This window comes from Ovis canadensis, chromosome 24, assembly GCF_042477335.2.
Source record: "Ovis canadensis isolate MfBH-ARS-UI-01 breed Bighorn chromosome 24, ARS-UI_OviCan_v2, whole genome shotgun sequence".
Lineage (NCBI taxonomy): Eukaryota > Metazoa > Chordata > Mammalia > Artiodactyla > Bovidae > Ovis > Ovis canadensis.
The window spans coordinates 16,056,918-16,078,793 of NC_091268.1; the positions used below are offsets into that span (position 1 = coordinate 16,056,918).

At 62.4% G+C, this 21,876-nt stretch overlaps 2 protein-coding genes and 1 long non-coding RNA gene across 6 annotated transcripts in view; 1 reads left to right on the plus strand and 2 right to left on the minus strand.

Moving 5' to 3' along the window:
* The window catches only part of LMF1 (lipase maturation factor 1), a 51,682-nt gene extending 50,093 nt beyond the window's left edge, over positions 1-1,589 (minus strand). For 2 of the 4 annotated variants that reach the window (XM_069570453.1, XM_069570452.1), the window contains exon 1: positions 1,370-1,560. Coding sequence is in view for 2 of the 4 variants with exons in the window: in XM_069570452.1 (XP_069426553.1) it covers positions 1,370-1,541 (172 nt within the window). In the remaining 2 variants the exon portion in view is untranslated. Of the gene's footprint in view, positions 1-1,369 lie in introns of all 4 variants that reach the window. The other 2 variants (XM_069570454.1, XM_069570451.1) reach the window with 2 other exon arrangements.
* A 2,687-nt stretch (positions 1,590-4,276) lies between these two features.
* Positions 4,277-6,702, minus strand: LOC138429208 (uncharacterized). Its single transcript, XR_011252723.1, has 2 exons — positions 5,661-6,702; positions 4,277-5,010 (listed from the first exon to the last, which is right to left on the minus strand). It is a non-coding gene; the product is annotated as an uncharacterized lncRNA (long non-coding RNA).
* Positions 6,703-12,401: 5,699 nt separating this feature from the next.
* SOX8 (SRY-box transcription factor 8) lies at positions 12,402-17,971 on the plus strand. Its single transcript, XM_069570456.1, has 3 exons — positions 12,402-13,646; positions 14,904-15,130; positions 15,822-17,971. The coding sequence occupies exons 1-3, from the start codon at positions 13,009-13,011 to the stop codon at positions 16,559-16,561; spliced, it is 1,605 nt and encodes a 534-aa protein (XP_069426557.1). The 5' UTR covers positions 12,402-13,008; the 3' UTR covers positions 16,562-17,971.
* Positions 17,972-21,876: the final 3,905 nt, after the last annotated feature.

Below are 21,876 nucleotides of genomic sequence, written 5' to 3' on the forward strand. Positions count from 1 at the left end.
AGGTGTTACACACCATCCCCACTGCAGGAGCTCCCACGGAGACGCACAGACAGGCAGGACAACGGCACTAAGAACCCCGACAGCTGTGCAGGGGGTGCGGAAGCTTAAGGCCCATCACTGAGCCTCCTGGTGGGTTACACTCAACATCAGGTGGAAGGTGTGGACCCCACAGCCTTGTGGGAAGTTCCTGGGATTTAAGAGATGCTGAGGTTGCTGGCAGTCCCCAGGAGACCTGCAGCCTCCAGAAGAGACCAACCCAGGGTGCTGCCTACTTGCCAGCCATCTCAACCAGGGACCCTCCTCACCGAGGATGGGAAACTGGTTCCTTAGGGCGGCTGACAAACTCCAATACTACTCCACATAGTGAGAAAAGGTAGGTGGAGAAAAATTTCATGCGCCAAAGCAACTCACTCTGTGCTCAGCGCCAGGCTTAAATTATCTGCCTGATCCAGCGGTTCAGAACGGTTTCCTTCAAAGCCAGCCGGGCTCCCTGGAGGCAGAGCTGGTTCTATAAGCTGTGCTCTCTGCGCGAGGAGCCAGCGGGCTTTTCCCACTGTTAACGGCGCCGGTTTAAAGGTCTATTAAAGCCTGGCAGATTAACATTGTCTTGACTTCATCTTTCCCTAAGTGACAGCTCAAACGTTTAGAATGCCTGTTTAATCCCGTGGAGGATAGAGCATAGCAGCAAGAACTATTTTTACAGTAACTTAGAGCACTGGAGAACAGACGAGAGTCGCGGCTGAGTTCCCGCCCCCCCTCGGACCGGGCCCCGGGTGCCCACTCCAGGTTGGCAGAGGTCGCTGGGCAGAGAGCGGCACGCGCGGCCCCTTCGAAGGCGTGTGCGGAAGCGACTCAGAAACGACGCGGGGACGCCCGGTGCCCAGCGCCCTCCGGACCCGCTGGGACCGGGGTGCCCAGGGGCCGAGGCCACTCTGCCGGCGGCTGCCCCCAGCCCCGCCGGCCCCGCGCTGCCACGTTCGTTCGCGAGCTCAGTTTGGCGGCGGGGGCCACTGCTGGTCCCGGGGCTTGCGCCCCTCGGCTTGCGGGGCCCGGGGCGGGGCGCGCACACACGCTGGGGGGCCCCGGGCGCCCCGCCGCACTCTGGGGGCGGCCCGGTGGGCGAGGCCGGCGCGGGGCGCGCGGCTCTCCACCTGCTCCCGCCCGGCTCGGGCCGCGCCCCGCAGGTGAGTCCACACTTGCTGCCCCGGCACCAAAGCTGCGGGGCCGCAGTCACCGCCTCGGCTCCGGTCAGCGCGGGATCGGCGGCGGGACCCCGCGGCTCGGCCGCGAGCACGCCCCGGGGGGCGCCCTGGGCGTGGCGGCGGGCGCGCGCAGGGGCCACGCTAGGGGCCTGGCCCCGCGGACTCACAATAAACGAAAGCGAGGGCCCTCAGGAGCACGATCCTGGTCAGCCAGAAAGTGCCCGCGCGGAGGCGGGCCGGGCGGCCCTTGAGGTCGCGCCCCTGCCCCGCCGAAGCCTCGGGCTCCGGGTCCCCAGCCCCAGCCTTGCGTCTCCTCAGCGACTCCCCGGGCGCCGCCATCGCTGGGCCAGCACGGCGCATGCGCGGGGGCGCCGCGAGTCACGCCCCGCGGCGAGGCCCCGCCCACACCTGAGGCCAGGCTCGCCGGCCGGGGGCGAGCTCCTGACCCGCTGCAGCGCGCTCCCCCAGGCCCCGCAGCGTGAGCGCGTGGGAGCCTGGAGAGCTGGGCACCACCCCCGCCACCCGCCTGCTCATTCACTGCCTCGGCCACCGTTGCAGGGGCCTCCTGGGCAGTCCCCTGCCTAGGCGCCCGCCCTCCGGGACCCTCACGGTAGAGAGGGCAGAAAGGCACTTCAGAAGCAGAAATGCGACGTGGAAAAGGTGATTGGAAAGCACGAATCTGACCGCAGGCCTGGTCCGCGTCCTCAGTGGCTGAGATGTGGGCATCGGAGGCTGCCGGTGGGTCCTGCGCTCCCGCCGCGGGCCCTGGCTGTGTGCGGACGACTGGAGCAGATGCTTCGCCCCAGGGCTCCAGGGGTGTGTGTACAGGTGCGGCACAGGCGTCTCCTGCCCAGCGCGCCGTCTCTGCGCTGGGGGGACCCTGACACAGCTAGTGAGGGACAGTGTGGGCTGCGGCTGACCCTAATAATCTCAGACCCTCCAGCTTCCTTGCCCTCCCCCCGGCCCCAAGCCCACAGCTCTGAACTGGACAGCAAAGCCCCCTTAGACAGTCAGTGCTCCTACTGGCCCTCCAGCCACAGGGGACAGTGGTGGGCTGAGGATTCAGAGGAGGGAAGAACTTACTGACCAGTGAATGACCCAAGCATCACCCCAGTGAGGACAGCAGCAATGCTACCTTCTGAGGACACAGGAGAGGTGCCTCTGAGCAGGTGGAGTCGCAGGCGTTCCTCAGAGCAAACAAGAGGTGTGCTGAAGGGCAGGCGTAGAGCCTTTGGGGTTACTGGGCAAACCGTGGAGCACTTGAAACGACTGAGACAGGTGTGGGCTTTTCTTATTCACTTGTTAGAGCTCTTTATGTATTAAAGATCCTCTTTAGGGCTTCCCTGGTGGCCCAGATGGTAAAGAATCTGCCTGCAATGCAGGTTTGATCCCTGGGTTGGAAAGATGCTCTGGAGAAGAGAATGGCAACCCACTCCAGTATTCTTGCCTGGAGAATTCCATGGACAGAGGAACCTGGCAGGCTACAGTCCATGGGGTCACAAAGAGTCAAACACAACTGAGTGGCGAACACATACACACATATTGCTTGAGATTTTATTTTAGACTATCTTTCCATTCCAAAGTGGAAGTAGAACAGTGTCCTCAATTTATAAACAGATCACAGTCCATGAGGTATGGCTCTCATTGTAACTAATTATTCCCTGGGCATATGCAGTTTTGTGTTGCTCACTGAGAATTCAAAGGTAAATATGAAACAGGTCTTGATCTTGAAAGAATTCACAGTCTAGGCGGGGAGGGACAACCACCTAGTCAAACCATGTGAAATGCCCCCCCACACATGCCCAGATGAGTGTGGTGAATTTTGTCAAGAAAGATCCTCTTCTTCTATGTGTGTTACAAATGCTCATTCAGGGTTTTTTATGTCTTGTTCCTAGTGTTTGGTGTGTTACCAATAGTTATGTGGTCAAATGACCAGTTTTTTCTGGCTTGTTTAATTCCATCTTCACCACCCGTCATGTGGACTCCATGAGGAGAGGGGCTGCCTCTGAACAGAGGCTCTTCCAGATACGCTTGATCAGCAACTTCTGGACCGCCTCCCCCCGCCCCCCCCACCGCCACCCGAGCCTCCACTGTTGGTGTTGATAGCATTTTGAGCGACTGAGCTGAACTGGGCTTCCCTGGTGGTTCAGTGATAAAGAATCCACATGCAATGCAGGAGACTCGGGTTCAATCCCTGGGTTGGGAAGATGTCCTGGAGAAGGAGATGGCTACCCACTCCAGTGTTCGTGCCTGGAGAATTCTACGGACAGAGGAGCTACAGCTCATGGGATTGCAAAGAGCTGGACACAACTGGATGACTGAGCGTCCGTACACACGTGCGTCTTACCATGTGTGTTTCTTTTAAAAGGCTCCCTTTTCTTTTCCATGAAAAGCCTTCAGACCTCGTCTGTAGAGTAGCACCTCTAAGAGTTCCTACAGAGGTGCAGTCACCCGCAAGGTGGAAAGCCCCCAGCAGGGAAGCGCGTGCCCGAGGACCTGGTCAGGCCCTGCTTCCAGGTCCTTCCACAGGAACCCACACACAGCACTTCCCCCATCCTGCCTTGTCACCCCCCGCAGTGGGCGATGAGCCCATGCAGCCATCTGGGGAGAGCGGGGGAGAGTCCAGCGTCCCTGGGTCCTCGCCGAGGGGTCTGAGCAGTGGGAGCAGCGCAGGGGCCGGGGGCGAGGAGGGCCACGCTGCTGTCAGGTGGGACCCCAGGCGCTGCCTTTCAGGTGGGGATGGAACCACAAAGGGCTCTTTGTCCTCAGCCTACCCTGGCCGGCGCTGCATTGTCCCCCCCCCTCAGAAGGGCACAATGGGACATTGTGCAGAGCAGAAAAGGGCCCCTTGTCCAGCCTCCAGCTCCCGGGGCTCTGGGCTCCCTCCTCGGGTCTGCCCAGGGTGGGCGAGGCCACCAGAGAGTTCTTCTTGGAGCTCATGTTCTCATGTCCCCTCCAGGGTCCTCCTTCCTGAGCTGACCACAGAGGTCCAGTCCATCTGAGAGTCTAGAACCTCCATGGGAATGAACGTTGTCGAGCAGGACCTGGCCGTAGAAAGGCCAGCCAGAGTCAAGTTCTCGCCTGTTTCAACCTGAATTTAATAAAATGTGCACTGGTGTATTATTCAGCCATAAAACAAGAGATAGGTACTGGTGTATCTACAACATAGACGGACCCTGAAAATGTGTGCAGTGAGAGAATTCAGACACATAAAGCTACGTATTATACGAGACCATTCATATGAAACGCCCAGAGGAAGTCCATCCACAGAGAAAGTAAGTGGACCAGGGGCTCCCAGGGAGTGGTGTGGGGGGTGAGACTGCTCACAGGGGCAGGGTTTCCTTGTGGGATGAGGGAAACATTCTATAGAGAGGTGGTGCAGAACATGGCGAGTGTACAATATGCTACTGAACTGTATGCCTAAACATACTTACTTCTACACTATGTGGGTTTCACAAAAACAAACAAAAAAACTGCTCTGGTCCTAGTTTCAGAATCAATTAAAAAGGCACTGCTTTACCAGTCACAATAGGTCTTGTCATTTATACTAAACATATCTTGATCTATATTGTTGTTACTGAGTCACTCAGTCGTGTCTCTTGGTGACCCCATGGACTGTAGCACACCAGGCCTGTCCATCACCAACTCCCAGAGCTTGCTCAAACTCGTGTCCATCTAGTCGGTGATGCCATCCAACCATCTCATCCTCTGTTGTCCCCTTCTCCTCCTGCCTTCAATCTTTCCCAGCGTCAGGGTCTTTTCCAATGAGCTGGCTCTTCACATCAGGTGGCCAAAGTATTGGGAGTGGCTAACAGTTGTAAAATGATATTAGATATTATTGTGACCCACTCAAAAACAAACCTTCTTCTGCACCGCGGGCCAGGCCGCGGGCCTGGTGCTGGATGGTGCTCTGAGGTGCCTTCTCTGGCTCTCCAGCTCACGCCTGCACGAGCATTGATGGAGCTCGCCAAAGCCAGGGCCTGGAGAGGCTCCTGAACCCACATTTACAAGCAAATAACTGTATGAAAGTAAGTCAAAAAGATACGAGAGAGGCCAGAGGTGCTGAGAAGAGGCCTGACTGCCCTCTGGGCTGGTTGCAGGAAGATCCGGAGCCAACCCCTCCTGGACAGAACCAGAAAGGGCCCAGAAAGAAGGGGAGAAGAGAACAGGGGCCCCCTGAGAAGAGCCATCAGCTCGAGATAGGCTGGGGTCCTGGGAACCCTGGGGTGGGCCCGGAGCCGGGGCACAAGGCTCATGCCTGGCGGTGCTCCCAGCAGCTGCAGGGCGGCTCCACGGAGGGCGGGCCACGTCGGCACCTCGTCCAGCTGTCCCCGGGCACCCGGGCTGGGCAGCCCCCACTGCATCAGGGCAACTGTCCCTGACATGCCTTTGCAGCTGTCTCTGGCACCCACAAGAACCCAGCTTGCACCCGAATCTAATCGTGCACCCTTCATTTACCCCAATTTTTCATATCTTGACATCTGCTGACAGGAGGGGCAGGACCTGCTGGCGCTGACATCTGTCACTGTCTTCTGGAGGTGGTCAGTGTGCGCCAGCCCCACTGTGTCCAGCGGCCAAAAGCCCCTGGTGAGGCTGGCAGGTGTGGGAAAGGGTGGGCGAGCAGGTGCGGGCCATTTGTGGTGGTTCTGGAACGGTGACTCACAGGCGGCTGTTCTGCTTGGCTTGCTGTCTCCCGTCCCTGTGGCTCGGGCAGTCTACCCTGCACCCCCAGAGGAGCCCAGCCCTGGGCGGCCCTGCAGGGCGGTGGGACATGACTATTGCCAGGCAGAATGGGCAGAAAGTTACCCTCTCTGGCTGTACAGCCCTGGAGGGAAGAGAACAGACAGTTAAGCTCTTCTTGTGGAATCACATTCTGAATGGGAAAAAGTCTTGGAAACCTCCAAGGTCACAATCAGGACCCCCATAGGTGAATCTGGCCCATGGGACTGTATCAGTTACCAAACCCTACAGTAATGCCACATAACAAACAGCTTCAAAGCCACAGGTCACTGTCAGTGGGCAGTACTCCCCAGCCGCCTGGCTCAGGCGCCTTACAGCCTCCCCCACAGCGGCCTCCACGCCCACCTCCCTGCCTGGCTCCTGAAGGGACCTGCCTCCAGGGCCCCTGATGTGGCCCAGACCTTGGGGTGCTGAGGGCTGGGTGGGGGGACCTGTGTCCAGGGCCAGCCCTCGCCTGGTTGTGCCTTCCTGTGACTCTCGCCCAGTGGTGAAAGAGTCTGCATCTCTGGAAGGGGCGAGCAGCACTGCTGTCACGGGCTCTCCTGCAGGACGCCCAGTGGACCTGCCCACGGGCGACGTGCCCGGAGAGCAGCCGGCTTCCTGTGACGGAGTTCACAGGGAGGACGCAAGACACGTGGCGTGCTGTCCGCGGCACACCCAGCATCCTACGGAGCAGGGTCACTCCCACAGGTGTCACGGGCCCCGTGCTGCCCAGAGTAATTCCAGAACTTGCCCGAGCTAGAGGCCAGAGGATGGCATCAGGACCTGTGGCTGGGAGCACCCTCCTTGAAGGGACCCTGATGCCCCCTGGGGGAGCCCCACAGCCCCCCAGGGCAGGAGGCCGGGCGGGGACGAGCCTGCAGCTCCCGTTCACAGGCCGGCTGGAACATCTCCAGCCACACCTCCTGGAATGCTTCGCAGGCCAAGCCTCTGCAGGGCCGACCCCATGAGTGTCATCTGCTGTCCCAGCACCAACGCAGGTCTGGCCTGGAAGCCCTGGAAGTGTTTGCAGAAACACTGTGACGAAACACAAGACACTCACCCCGATCTAAACTCACAGACCTGCTCAGTGGCTGCGGGGGCTCTCCGTTTCTCAACAACAGTGTTGAAAGCTGCGGGAGACTGCCTCTAACCTCTCAGGTTGATTCTCCAGTGGACGCCCAGGGGTTCCATGGTCAAAGCCTGCGGAGTTGGTGCATCCAGGCCCCTTGGCACTCAGCTCCACACAGCCTGCACAGGGCCCCGTGTCCAGGGGCTTCGGAGAGGGAGCAGCGGCCCAGCCGTTAGGAGGCTGCGATCCATCTGCCCCCGGGCCTCCAGCTACCTCCTCTGATGACTGGCTGGCACCCCACTCATGCCTGGCCAGGGAGCCGATTCCTTCTCAAGCTGACACCAGGTGACTGGGCGGCGACCACCAGTGTGAGCAGCAAAGCTGGCCCCCATCTCGCAGTCCTGGGGCCCCGGGTACAGGAGCAGGCGGCTGCCGCTCGTATCCTGCATGCGTCCCACCAGGAAGTGGGTGAGCCGGCTGCTGCCCCACCAGACCCGGACGCCCCGAGGGCTCTGCCTCAGCCTGGTGCCCCAGAGGCAAGGCTCTGCCTCGCCCGCTTCTGAGCACCTTCCATCTCCCTGCAGGAGAACTGCAACCCCCCAGTATCTTCCCCTGGAGAACACCGTGGTTAAACCCCCTTCACCGTGCTCAGAAAGACAAACACCTGAGTGAAAATCTGTGACAGAGTGTGCTTTAACTTGCCTTGGACACTGGTGGGTCTGTGAAAACTTCCAGAGGTGTCTTGGGCCCGGCCAGCAGGAGCCCCTTACTAGGAAAGGGGATTTTCTCTGTGACGTGTCTACTTCCAGCCATGCTGGCCCACCCTAGGCTCACCTGACACAGGCTGGTGCTGAGCGGCTCAACTTGGACAAAGTGCGTGCTCTGTTGCTCAGTCAGGTTCGACTCTGTGACCCCATGGACTGTAGTCCACCAGGCTCCTCTGTCCATGGGATTTCCCGGGCAAGAATACTGGAGTAGGTTGCCAGTTCCTTCTCCAGGGGATCTTTCCAACCCAGGGATCAAACCAGCATCTCCTGGGTCTCCTGCATTGGCAGGAGGATTCTTTACCCGCTGAAGCACCTGGGAAGCCCAACTTGGACAAGTGAGTGAGTGAAAGTCGCTCAGTCGTGTCTGATTCTGTGACCCCATGGACTATACAGTCCACAGAACTGTCCAGGCCAGAATACTGGAGTGGGTAGCCTTTTCCTTCTTCAGGGGATCTTCCCAACCCAGGGAGTGATCCCAGGTCTCCCGCATTGCAGGCAGATTCTTTATCAGCTGAGCCTCAAGGGAAGCCCAACTTGGACAAGAAGCCTCATTAAATCAGAAAGTCAAGCTTGGAGGGAAAAGCATAGCTCTTGGCAGCCTGTTTGGGCTCAGAAAGCTGTTTTTCTGAAGTCAGTTTCAACTGGTCCCCTCCTGCAGGTGGATTGAGGAAGTCCCTCCAGTCCCATCTCTGGGGTCCCAGGGGCGAGGGCCCAGAATAGGGCTGGGGTCCGGAGATCCAGGAGTCCAGTGGCAAGCAGAGCCCTTCTGCAGGGACAGGGGGTGGATTTACCAGCTGATGGGAGGGGCCGTCCAGAGGCAGGCAGAGCCCAATGCCTCCTCGGTGCCCAGTTACTCCAGGAGAGATGCTGCCGGCCCTGGCCAGACCCCCTGGGGCTCCCTCTACCCCAGGGACCCTGCCTGAAGGCGGCTTTGGCAGCAGAATCACCCTCTTCCCACCATCGGAGACCTAACGGCCGTGGATGGAGCCAGCTCCAAGCCTGCTGGCTGGAGAGAGACGGACGGGCACAGCCGGAGGCTCGGGGACCCAGGGTTGGGGGGCGGTGAGCGGAGGCGGAGCAGAGACCGCAGCTGTCCCGACACACCTGTGCACGCATCTCACTGGGCAGACACTGAGCGCGGGGGCCCATCTCCTTGGGTTGAGCATCGTCCCTCCCCAAAGAAGAACGGCCACAGCACGGGGCTCCCACTGGCAGCTGGCAGGCACACCCAGATGCTGTGGGTTTATTCTTCAGGAGGCCTTGGAGCTGGTGACAAGGCACAGAGGGGTAGCCTGGGCTGGGCCCTGTGCCTGGAGGCCGGGAGGCACCTGAAGAGGTGCCCGTCGGAAGCAGCGATTGCTCAGGACTGGCGCCAACCACAGGAAGCCCCGAACATCCTACCCTATGGGCAGAGACGGGAAGATCCAGGTGTGACCTTCTCGAGTCCTCCACACAGAGTGACGAGGGCCACCACTACCCACCCCGGGGGGACACCAGTCCAACCCAGGGGTCAGTTTCCACCCAGACCAGAACTTCCACAGCAGTTGGCAACGATGCTGGGGAGGGGGGCTGAGCATAAGTCTTGGCTCCGAGCTCCAAGGGTCTGTCACCAGGGATGCTGGAGCCCTGGGGTGCCTGTCTTCTCTCTCCAGGACCTGGTGGGCTAGGATGAGGCTGCCTCCACGAGGCCTCTGCTCAGAGCTGCCCCCTCATATCTGGCCTGGGCGTTTGGTGTCTGCAGCCCGGCCAGTAATTAAAAGTACCAATTAATCCCTGAGGTTCAGCTGGGGTTCTCAGGATGTCATGCCAACTGCCTCGGGCCGCTTGCCAGGAGGCCCAGGCCGGGGCTGCGGACACACAGAGGAAACACGGCCGCTGGAGCTCAGGGGCCCACATGGCCGGCCCTCCAGGCCAACTACAGACATGGTTTCCCTGACCGTAGGCGAGAAGAGCTAGCCAGGGGATGGGCGGGGACAGGCAGGGTGCCCTTCTCTGCAGTGGCCTGGGACCCTCAGCGGCCCATTCAGACAGGGACTTCCCAAGCAGGTCCGGCAGCTGCGGTGGGTGGGCTGGGGGGTCTCTGGACCTGGAAGGGGTTGCCCTGCAGCTCTCCAGCCCTCCGCTGGCAGGCCTCATAGGCACGGGGGCGCGTGGCAGCCCACATTCACTTTTCTGCAGGGCCCTGGAGCCTCTGCCAGGGGATGCAGGCCCAGAAACCTTGCTTACATCAGTGTTCCCAGGCTGGTGGTCGAGGGTCAGGGTCCTGCTCCAAACCTGGCCTTTCAGATCATCTCCCTGAAACGGCACAGCCCACTCCGTAAAGGTGCAGCGTGTGGACTGGGGTGGGCGGGACAGGAAGGAAGAGCTAAGAGAAGGCGGGGGGCCAGGAGGGGAACTGGGAGCCGCCCCCACCTCGCTGTGTTCACAGACCACTGGTGCTTTTTGCTGCCCCGAGGCCTTGGCACATGCTCCGTGTCCCCTCCCCATCATGTTCTTTCCTCTCTGATCAGTCAGAAGCTTCAGGGCTCAACTTGTCACCTCCTCAGAGCTGCCTTCCTGGACCACCCCGCCCACACCCATGCCCACCCATGGTGAGTTCTCGAAGCTTGGTGTGTTGGCCCTCCTCAGACGCCAGCACCTTCTGGGCTGGGACTGTGTGTTGCCCAGAAAGGCCGCCGCACACAGTGGGTGCCTCATCAGTACAGGAACCAGCTGTGGCCCCGCCTCCTCTGCAGGCCTCATCCCGGGTCCACTCAGGGGCTGCCTGGCAGCTCAGGAGACGAACCCAGGTCAGCACCATGGGTGGGGCTGGAGCGCACCCGGAGAATTTTACAGCCTTCACGCCAGCCAGGGGGCTTTGGGGGCACTCCTGGGCATCAGCAGCCGGGACGAGCCGAGCCTGGGCAGGGGTCTGCTGCCCCGTCACGGGGAACGGTGACCTGCACATACGCGACAAGCTGCCCACAGCACTGTGTCGGTCCCGGCCACTGCAGCCCGGGGGCGCCCAGGGTGGCCGCATGCCACATGCTGTGGCCTGGGTCAGGCACTGGGCTCCTCTAGCTCAGACTATTTTCCTCCAGGGGCCCCAGTGGTCACTGGTCTGTGTCCTAGCTGTGCAGCGCCCCTCCACGGGTCGGTGGGAGCAGAGAGAGGCCACCCTGCCCAGTGTGCCCAGCGTAGCCTGGGCTCCATTCTCCTCTTCATGGAAACACAGACCTGGTGCCCAAGGGCACACCCAGTACAGGGGGGTGGGATCCGGTCCCTAGGGCAGGTCTGTCATCCCCGCTGCCTTCCCCCCACGTCAACCCCATGTCTACAGGGTGCCTGGGTCCCTATGGGCCAGAAGTCCAGCGGTTGCCCTGGGGTACCCCCCCCCCCCCCGCTTGGGCCTCTGGCTGTAGGGTGGGGCCCTAAGAGGAGGGCAGGGCCTCAGGAAGGAAGCCACCACGACAAGCGGAATGTGACTCTGCAGAGATGGGCAGGCGACGGTAGGGGAAGCGCAGGGACAGGCCCCTCTGGAGGCCGGCTCTCCCTCCATCGTTGGGGCCTTCTCCAGCGCCCTTAGAGCAAGGCGCCTCACTCAGGGTGCTTTCCTGGGAGACTGGAGGTCAGGGTCACTGACCCGGGTCAAGTGGGGCAGCCCGTCCCTGACCCAAAGGTGGCGGGGACCTGCCTCTGGGCCCTGGTGCCAGCGGCTCCAGATGTGAGGCTGTGGGGTCCAGGCAGCCCCCGGCGCCCTATTGCCGTCTGCCTGAAACTAGGTCTTCTCCAAGGCCAAGTGTGCAGAATCCTCATTTCTAAGGGGGTCACAGCCCAGATGCTCGGGCTCTGTGGGTAGGAAGGGGGAGGGACCAGGCACTGGGGGCACCGTCTGGCTAAGGGAGTGGGGAGAGGGCAAGAGGCTCTCCCTGCAAGGGTCAGAGGCTCAGCGGCAGCCCTCAGATTGGTAAAAGCATCACCGACTTTCAATTTGGAGCTAACCGCCAGCCCCTTCCACTCCTTAGGCTGCACCGCTGCTAGTCAGGGAATCATGACCCGAACTGGAGGTGCGTGGCTGCGGACTGGGCACCCTTGCCTTGAGTCACTCGGGTCGGGCGGGCCCCAAGTTCGGAGACAGGCGCGTTCAGAGTTGGCTGCCCAAGGGGTGCAGTCTGGCGAAGCCTGGGCGGCTGGTCCGTCGTCTCAGGGCGGGTTTGGCGAAAGAATCCGAGCCGCCCTCGGGGACCGCCGGGCCCGCGGCCAACTCGCGGGGGCGGCCTCGGGCGGGGACTCGGAGCCGCGGCCCGGCGCTTGCCTCCGGGGAAATGTCCCCTCTCCGACCCCGCGGTCCCCACCAGGGCGGCACACCCCGCCCCCTTCTCTCCTTGGCTGGCGCGCCCACCTCCTCCACTCCAGGCGCCCGGAGCGACCTCCGCCTCCGCCAGACCACCCAGGACCGCCCCGCCGGACGGCCCCGGTGCCCCCAACCCCCGGATCACGTCCGGAAAGGCCCTGGGCCCCCGCGTCCGGCCACGCCATCCGCCAGGCCGCCCTAGGGACTCGGCAGCGAGGGTCAGCCCAGGCCCCGCCCAGCGCTCCCGCCCACTTTGGCCGCCTCTGCTCCCGCGGCCGCGCCCCCGCCGCACTTTCCACGCCGGGACGGGACCGGTCCTGAGGTCGCCCAGCTCCGAGCCGTGTCCCCTGAGCGCGCGTTACCTGGACGTGCGCGGCGTGCAGACTGGCGCGCGGGAGGCTCCTCCACTTCGCGCCGGCCTTGCGGGCGGGGAGCCGACCACCGCCCTGGGCCGCAGGCTGGCGGGCAGTTGACCCCGGCGCCTCTGGCCTGTGGGCAAGACGTCGGGGCTCGACGCAGGCCTGGGAGGGAGGTGGCGGGGGCGGCTTCTGAGGGCCCGCCTCCTCGCGCAGCGGGCAGCGGGGGCAGGGGGCTGGGGGCTGGGCCCGGGGCCCGGACGCGCCAGCAGAGGGAGCGCCGCCGAGCACCCCGGCAGGCACAGGGCGCCCCGAGCGCCCGGCGCTCCCCGCCGCTGCCCCCTTCCCCTTCCCTCCCCTTCTGGAAGAGGGGCCCGCGGCGTGATGCACAGTCCGGCCTCCGATCCTCGGCTGCCGGGCGCGCCGGCCCCACGTGGTGCGGCGCCAGGCGGGGCGGGCGGGGGCGCCGCGGGAATCGCGGCGCTTTCTTTAAGGTGGGGGGAGGGGGCGGGGGGCGGCCAAGCTCCGCCCCCGGCGACAGTGGGGTGCGTGCCGGCCAATGGGGAGCCGGGCGGAGGGCGGAGCCTTGTGGCCGCTGCTTAAAGAAACTTGTTGCGGGTCGCCCCGCGGGGACCGATCTCCGGCGGCAGCGGCGGCTGTGAGCGGGCTGGGGTCGGGTCACAGCACGGCAACTTCGGATCCCAGAGCGGCTGCAGCGCAGCGGCCATCGACCCGGTGCGCCTCCCTGGTGCGCGCTTCTCCGCGCGCGGCCCCGATGCTGGACATGAGCGAGGCCCGCGCCCAGCCGCCCTGCAGCCCGTCTGGCACTGCGAGCTCCATGTCGCACGTGGAGGACTCGGACTCGGATGCGCCGCCCTCGCCCACCGGTTCCGAGGGTCTGGGCCGCGCGGCGGGCGCGGGGGGCGGCGGCCGGGGCGACGCTGCCGAGGCGGCGGATGAGCGCTTCCCTGCCTGCATCCGCGACGCCGTGTCGCAGGTGCTCAAGGGCTACGACTGGAGCCTGGTGCCCATGCCCGTGCGTGGCGGCGGCGGCGGCGCGCTCAAGGCCAAGCCGCACGTGAAGCGGCCCATGAACGCCTTCATGGTGTGGGCGCAGGCGGCGCGCCGCAAGCTGGCGGATCAGTACCCGCACCTGCACAACGCCGAGCTCAGCAAGACGCTGGGCAAGCTGTGGCGGTGAGTGCCTGTCCTCAGGCTGGGGGCGGGGACCGGGCCCTGGGGTGCCTGGAGCTGGGAGGTGGCGCAGCGCCCGGCCTCGGCCCTTCTCCCAGTGGCTGTTCCCAGGGCGAGTCCTAGTGGAAAAACCCGATCTGGCCAGCCGGGTCGGGTGCGGGGTACAGGACAGACTGGGCAGGCAGCGGGCAGCGGGAGGAGTGTGCGCCGGAGAACATGCCCGGAGTCCAGAAACAAGCCCCTCTAGGCCATGACTGGCAGGCTGCGTTAGGGGACCTCAGCTGTGAATGGCCCCAGAGCCTGGAGGCCTGTCCCTCCCAGTGGAAAGTGGCCTCTTTGTAGAAGCAGGACCCATCTCTGGAGGTGCCCTCTCCTTAGTAATGACGCCAGAACCACCCCAATGCAGGAGTCTAGAGGCAGATGGAAGGGTGTGGTTTGCCCGCCAGCATCTCCCTGCAGCTTCTCCCTCTTCTCAACCTCTGCACCCTCAGCGGGGGCAGAGGAGAACTCAGAGGGTGTCCAGCGCGGTTGCCCACGCTGGCGTGATGAGTCTGGCCGTTCTGTAGAAAGTAGCTGCCCTACGGCGGTAGTGGGCCTCGGCGACAGTACTGCTGTTGGTTCGGGACAGCCCACCCCCACCAAATGCTCTCTATTGGGCTTGACAGTGGACGGCTTTGGGGTCAGGGCACTGGTCCCCTTTCCTGCCCCTCACCTTGCGAGTGGGCACTCAGACCTTGTGTTTGTGTCTTCTGTGCTCCTGCCCCTGTCCAGTTGGTGCTGTGCCCCCAGACCCTGGCCCATAGGCAGTTAGAGGGGAGCTCTGGAAGGGTATGAGGGGCCGGTGTGTGAGCCTCAGTGAGGACCATTGGGTCATGCCAGTGTTTCTGGAGCCCTGGGAAGCCAAGCTGCCCGGAGTCTCAGCTTGGCTCCCAGGAAGCCTCCCTTTGTCCAAGTGTATGCTCAGCTGGGTCCTGGCCTCTGCACCCGCCTGCCTTAGAAAGTCCCAAAGGGAGGGAACAAACAGGCTCAGGGAGGGGAAGTAAGAGGGGGAAGATGGAAGCGGGAGGACCTGAGTCTTTCCTGGCTCATTCCACCGATCGCCCCGGGCTTACTCCCGCCCATCCTTGGAGCAGGGGCGCACGGCCTAGGGCCCCCACCCCCAGAGAGGCGCAGGCAGGCACACAGCTCCCCTGGACCTCCCAGGCTCATCGGTGCGGTGCCGGCCGCCTGCTCATCCCGCCCCTGTCCTCTGTCCCGCAGCCTGCTGAGTGAGAGTGAGAAGCGCCCTTTTGTGGAGGAGGCGGAGCGGCTGCGTGTCCAGCACAAGAAGGACCACCCGGATTACAAGTACCAGCCGCGCCGCAGGAAGAGCGTGAAGACTGGCCAGAGCGACTCGGACTCGGGAGCTGAGCTGGGCCACCACCCGGGCGGCGTGTACAAGACCGACGCCGGCCTGGGGGACGCGCACCATCACAGTGACCACACAGGTGGGCTCCTGGGGCCAGTGAGCAGGTCACAGCCCTCAAGAGAACCAGGCCTTCCCCGGGTCCCCTGAGAAAGCCCCATAGCCGCGAGAGGCAGCTATTCCAACACCCACGGGGCCTGCTCGGCCTCCTCTGACACTGGGCGCCTCAGAGCTCATCCTGGCCCAGTGCCCTGTGACCTGGGCATTTTCTGTCCTTCAGGAAGGCCTTTCTGCTCCCCTGGCCTTTTTACTGGTTCTGACCTCGGGTTCACTCATGCTGCTGGGCTGGTGGTCAGCAGCTCAGTTTCAGGATCAGACTGACCTGGGTGGAATCCCGGCCAGCTGAGCAGTCTCAGTCGAGCTGGCAAAAGCAGTGGGCCTGGGGAGACAGGTTTGGTGTGGACCCTGTGGTTGCCATGGGTGGGGGACTGGGCGCTTCCTCTCCTCCCCACCACCCCCACCTTGGTGGTCACGACGGGGCCTCCCTGGCCCCAGGTCTTCCCCTAGAACAGTGCTTAACGGAATTTCCTTGGCTGCGGAGTGAGGTCTGGGTCTGGCTTTGCTGGAATTTCTGGGAAATAAACGGGAACAAAAAGCCGTTGATTCCTACCTGCGGCAGTTAGCGGGGCGGGTTTTCCTCCCATGTGTGTGTCGCCAGCCCAGCCGCCCCCTACAGAAGGGGCATTCATCCTTGAAATGTGCTCTGTCCCCAGGGCAGACCCACGGGCCGCCCACCCCGCCCACCACCCCCAAGACTGACCTGCACCATGGGGGCAAGCAGGAGCTGAAGCTGGAAGGCCGCCGCCTGGTGGACAGCGGGCGTCAGAACATCGACTTCAGCAACGTGGACATCTCCGAGCTGAGCAGTGAGGTCATCGGGAACATGGACACCTTCGATGTCCACGAGTTCGATCAGTACCTGCCCCTCAACGGCCACTCGGCCCTGCCCGCCGAGCCTGGCCAGCCCGCGGCGGCCGGCTCCTATGGGGGCGCGTCCTACTCGCATTCTGGGGCGGCCAGCATCGGGGCATCCCCCGTGTGGGCTCACAAGGGCACACCATCGGCCTCCGCGTCGCCCACTGAGGCAGGCCCCCCACGGCCGCACATCAAGACGGAGCAGCTGAGCCCCGGGCACTACGGGGACCAGTCGCACGGCTCCCCGGGCCACACCGACTACGGCTCCTACAGCGCGCAGGCCAGCGTCACCACCGCCGCCCCCGCCGCGGCCGCCAGCTCCTTCACCAGCTCGCAGTGCGACTACACCGACCTGCAGGCGCCCGGCTACTACGGCCCGTTCCCTGGCTACCCGTCTGGCCTCTACCAGTACCCATACTTCCACTCGCCCCGCCGGCCCTACGCCTCGCCTCTGCTCGGGGGCTTGTCTGTGCCGCCCGCCCACAGCCCCCCCAGTAACTGGGAGCAGCCCGTGTACACCACCCTGACCAGACCCTGAGGGTGCGGCCGCGGGAGGGGCGCCAGCCGAGGACCTCCTCGCCCCGGCAGAGACACAGAGGCCTCCAGGGGCTCGGAAGGTGCAGCGAGGGCAGGAGTCGCGGCTGCGTCAAGTGCCTGCCGAGGTCCATGAGGAGCCAGGCTGTGTGAATGAGCCCCCTCTGCTTCCAGATTCCCAGACCCCCATCCACAGACAAAGCCCTCCTTCCCTTCCCTCTCTTTTTGCGGGGACTGCGGCTTGGAAGCAGGCATGGGAGCCTGGGTGTTGCCTCTCCGTGGCTGCAAAGCGGCAGCCACGGCACAAAAGACAAAAAGAGGGAAGACGCACGGGGGCTCCGGGCCCCCCGAGCTCCGAGAACCTGGCCAGCCTTGGTACTGAGAACTCGCAGGGCCCACGGATGACGTTCCCGTGGCCGGGAGGCATCCGAGGGATCACCTCCTGGGACCAGCCCATTAGACTGGAGGTGTTCCTTGTAGTTAGGGTTCTTCCAAGCAAGGTTTGGCTGTGATTAACACTTCTCTCTTTTTATTTTATTATTTTTTTTAATTTTTATTTTTGAAGCTTCAATGTGTTTGATTTGTTTTGAAAGCTGTTAAAATGTATTTATGTTCTGTGTTATTTTATCTTTAATTAATGAAATAATCTGTGCAGAGAGTAGAGTTTAAGATGAAACAGAAGCCGGAGAGCTGAGGGTGAGGTGTGGGCGGGGCAGAGGGTGGGGGTCCCTGCTCCGAGTGGCAGGGCCCCAGCTCCGGGTCCCCCGGAGATGGCCGGAGCCCCGAGGCAGGAGAAGGGGCTTGTCTTGTGGTTTCTCTGATCAGGTCAGGGTACCCCTGGCACGGGCATTAAGTCAAGGTTTAGGAGGCAGAGTGCCACTGAATTTCATCCCTGCCAGCGGCCGTGCCAAGTGGTGGAGGCGGGGATTTCCTGGGACTCGGTGGCTCCAGAAACGCATTAATCTCGGCTCTTAGGAACCAGGCGCCACCTACAAGCTGTGAAACTAGAACCTTTTCCACTAAGCGTTTTTAGATTCTTAGTTTTAGAAGAAAAATGCCGGATTTACCTGTTCTGCTTCCGCTGTGCGCTGAGCGATGATAACCGCCTACTTCCTGGAAAATTGTGCCTTTAAAACTTTGTAAATTTAAGTACATCTGAGATGTTGCTTCTTTTTACTTTTTCTACTTTTTCCTACCTTTTTCTAGAACAAAAAGTTTTTTTTTCTTTTGCATATGTCTTCCTGGGGGTGGGGGCAGGGGGCTGCAGCAAACTCGTTTTTATGCAATCTATTTTTTGGTGTCAAGTTCGAACTTTCGCTGTCACTTACCTGCTGTGTTTCGCTCCTTTCTGACCAAGTAACGCTAACTTTTGTACAGATTGATTTGATAAAAATTAAAAAATGCTTTTTATCTACGTGGGCTGCATTTTGTGTGTTGCTTCCTGTAAGCCTGGGAGCTGTGGGCCTCCAAGACCGAGGGGCTCCCGTTTTGAAGGGGGGCTCTGTGAGGGTTAGCCCCAGGCTCCCCGGGGAGAGGCCGGCTGGCCAAACCACCCTCCATCTTCCTGCGGGTGGTGGGGGGCTCCTCAGGAGGCAAAACGGGTCCAGATGAGCCAGATTCAGGCGGTGGTTTCCTCCCGGGCAAATCCCAGAGCTGGTCTCTGGGTGGCTGACGGCATTTTTCGGGTGCTGGCTCGGAGCCAGGCCGGGAGCTGGATAAAAGCCGCCCCGCAGGCTCTGGGCAGGGCTGTCTGGTGGGCAGAAAGGGTTTCTAGGCAGAGACGGTTGTGGGAGCGACGACAAGCGAGGGGTCTTTCCCGTACACGCGGCTCGTGTGGGGGCTTCGCAGGCCCAGAGGCGCCCACTTCTGAGCTGCGCAGACTCGGCTGGGTTGAGAGGGTTGAGAGGGAGATTATACTTCTCATGAGAACCGAGATACGCCAGGCAGCTGCCTCTGTAATTTTAATGGGGCGGCGCGGGCAGGGGGGCGCACACCCCATCCCCTTGCCAGCCCAGCCGCCCGCGTGGCTGCAGTCCAGGGCGCGTCCCTCGCCCCGCGCTGGGGAGCTGCGTCCAGGGCCTGCCAAGAGCAGCGTTTGGGAAGAGCTGCCCGGATTTATGAGGGTTCGTGAGGCCAGTGTGTGCCAAGCTTCCCGGGTGAGGCGGGTCTGGGAAGGGGCTGCAGAAAGCCAGGCTCACGGATGCCCACGGCCTTCACAGCCGGCTGCCTTCACGGAGCCAACCCTGCCCGGCCTGGGCCCGGCCAAGGGCTGTCCAAGTCCATATGGCCCTCCAAGCCCTCACACCGATGCCCCAAATTGAGGAAGGCCCCAGCGTCCAGCTTGCTGACAAGAGGAAAGGAGGCCTCCCCTGTGCTACTCTGGAACAGCCCTGGTTCCCGAGGGCTGGCGGCTCTGCTGGTTTTGTCTGGACTTGGAGGGGCTCCTGCAAGTTAACTCCCCAGGGCCTGGTCTTCTCCTGCCGACTCACCCTGGGCGGGGTTCCCATGAGTTTCAGACCTCTGAGCTCCGGAAGCTCAGAGGTGAGTCCCCACCCCTGCCTGGCCTAGGGCCTGGAGACGCTGTGTCCTTGCCCCTCCAGGGGCCCCCTCCCCTCTTTGGGGGCTGGGCTGGTGGCTCACCTTCCACCCCCGCCGGGAGCATTTTCCAACATCACAGGCTGAGCCCACAGCCAAGGGCCTTGGAAGTGATGGGAATCTTTGTTTCCCCAAGTGCCGGACCACTCAGTGACACTCTGAGAAGGCATCCAGGGTGGACACCCGAGAGGTCAGGGCTGCTGGGAGGGGTCCCTGGCCTGTCCTGGTTCTCAGGCTGGAGAATAATTTTTTTTCTTTTTTGGCCATCCCACAAGGCATCAGGATGCTAGCTCCCCCACCAGGGAGGGAGCCTGAGCCCCCTGCAGTGGAAGGAAGAGTCCTAACCACTGGACCCCCAGGGAAGTCCCTGGTGAAGGGTTTTTGACAAGAGCCTGGCTAACAACGTTCCCTCAAGGTTGGCCTCGCCTGGCCTTGCCCTGAGTCCAGGAGAGTCAGGCTGTGAGCTGGTCCGGAGTCCTATTCTCGGGAGGCTGGTCCCTTGGCCCACCCCATGGCCAGCCTGGCAGAAGTTCCTCTATTTTCACTTCCTCAACCAGAAGCGAGAGCATTGCCTCTGGTGTCGGCTGAACAGAGTGCCCTGTGAAAGGAGAAAGGGGAACTGGCCTTCACGACCCCACCCTGCTCAGGTGAGGTAGGAAGGCCCCTTCCTGGAATGACATCGGCTCTCAGAAGGAGACTTCCTGCTTGGATGGGAGCTCACAGCCCATGTGGCCTCAGCTCCCAGGCAGGCCTGGGCCCTCTGGGCGGCTGTCTGGGGAAGGCCTGAAGGCCTGCTCACCTGCAGATCCCGAGGCTTGGGCTCGGGACCCACCCAGCCTGCTGTGACTTCGGGCCACACTTAACGGGACAGCAGCCTGAACGGGACATTACAGATGGAGGGTCCTGGCCTGGTGTGGAGCCACTCTTTCCTCCCCGACGTCTGGTCCATGGCGTCAGGTGGGGCAGGGGCGGGGGCAGACAGTGTCTCCAGGTGGTGACTTAGGGCCACCACGCACCGGGCAAGCCCTCACGCCCTGTGTGGATGGCCTCCATGGACACATTCCAGCAGGCTTCATGGAAAACCCGTGCTGACCACGACCCAGTCTGGACGCCACAAAGCCAGCAGTGCCAAGTACCACCCCCTCACCCCAGGGCCAGTGTAGACCCGAGACAGGGCAGACGAGGTGCTCTGCCAGGCACTTAGGGTGAGGGTTCCTTCTCGAGGAAGGAGGCGTGTAGCCACACTCCGCCCCCAAACTCAGGCCTCTGACCCCGATAGGGCATGGGGGCCCTCCAAGGAGAAAAGCCATGGAGGGAAGGAGCAGAAGGCAGAAATACACCCGGGGCCACGGCCCAGCTGCCACCGAGGACAGTCCTGCAGCAGGGAGCAGCGCCGCGGCCTGGTCCCGAGGGCCCAGCACATCCATCCCGGACCACGTGCCGGGTACCCAGGCTCTGAGGCTGTCCTCTCTCGTGCCTCTTCCAGCTGGTTCCAGCCTCACCTGTAAGATGGAAGTGACATCCTGACGTGCTGGGCAGAACCAGCAAGTTTGGGGCCTGAGCGGACGCTTGAGAGCGGCCTCTGGAGTCATTACCACCTCCAGTCACACCATGTGGCGCCATGCTCATCGGCAGAATAAGGCAGATTTGCTGCTTTAAAAAATCAAGTGAAAATGAAATGGGCAGAGAATGTGCATTCCAAGGAGGGGGGCCTGGGATGCCCGCTCCCAGCCCCCGCCTCTGGGACCCCTCCTGCTGCTCTGAGTGCCTGCAGGGAGGTCGCTGTGCGGGGGCTGGAAGCTCTGCCCTCTGTGCCCATGACCATGTGGTGACGACGGCCTTGCCAAGGTGCCCTGAGGGTGCACTCAGAGAGGCCGGGGCCAGCGTGTGGACAAACAGGACCAGAGCCCTCTAGCCCCCTCCTGCGGACATACTGCCCCTGGGGTCTTCCCTCCCCTCATCCCCCTCCAGGCACCCAGTGACTTCCTCAGCTCTGCCCCAGACCGGCTGGTGGATGCCAGGACGCCTTCCTGCCTCCCGCCTGGGCAGGGCTGTCCCAGGATGGGGGGGGTCGGTCCGGTGAGCCATAGACGTCCCCCTGCGCCCCCCAGTTCTCTTCAGCCCATTGTCCCAGGGGCTGCTGAGGCCAGAACGTGGGGGTCTCGGGGCTCCAGCTGCCCTGGGAAAGCGCAAGGTCCCTGGACAGACCTCTTCGCGAGGCCCCTCCCCAGGTCACCCACTCCCAGGCCAGGGCGCCCCCCGCCGGACCGCGCAAAGGGTTAAGGTGCTGGAGGCCGGGTGGAGCGCAGCCGGGCTGGTGCGGGGCCAAGAGCAGGCGAAGGCGCTGCATTTTAATGAATCATTATTGCCGGGAGGCCTTTGTCTTGCTTTATCCGGTGCACAATAAAAGAATTAATTAGACAGAAAATGGCAGGGCAAGGAACTGACAAGTCATTAAGGGCTGCTGAATGACCGATGAGATGCACGCAGGGGTGGATTTCAGCTCCGGAATCATAATGGCCGGGCGGGTGCTTTGTATGCGCGACCAGCCAGCCTGGGCGGCATCGTGGGCCCTGCCGTGGTGGCCACGCGGGCAGTGGGAATCGGCTGACAAAATCGATGTATTAATTTTTGTGTGCAGACACAGCGTAAATATTTGGCGGGAGAGGGGACTTTGGGGTGGGCGTCCTGGCCTCCAGACTCAACTCCCGGCCCAGGGGACAG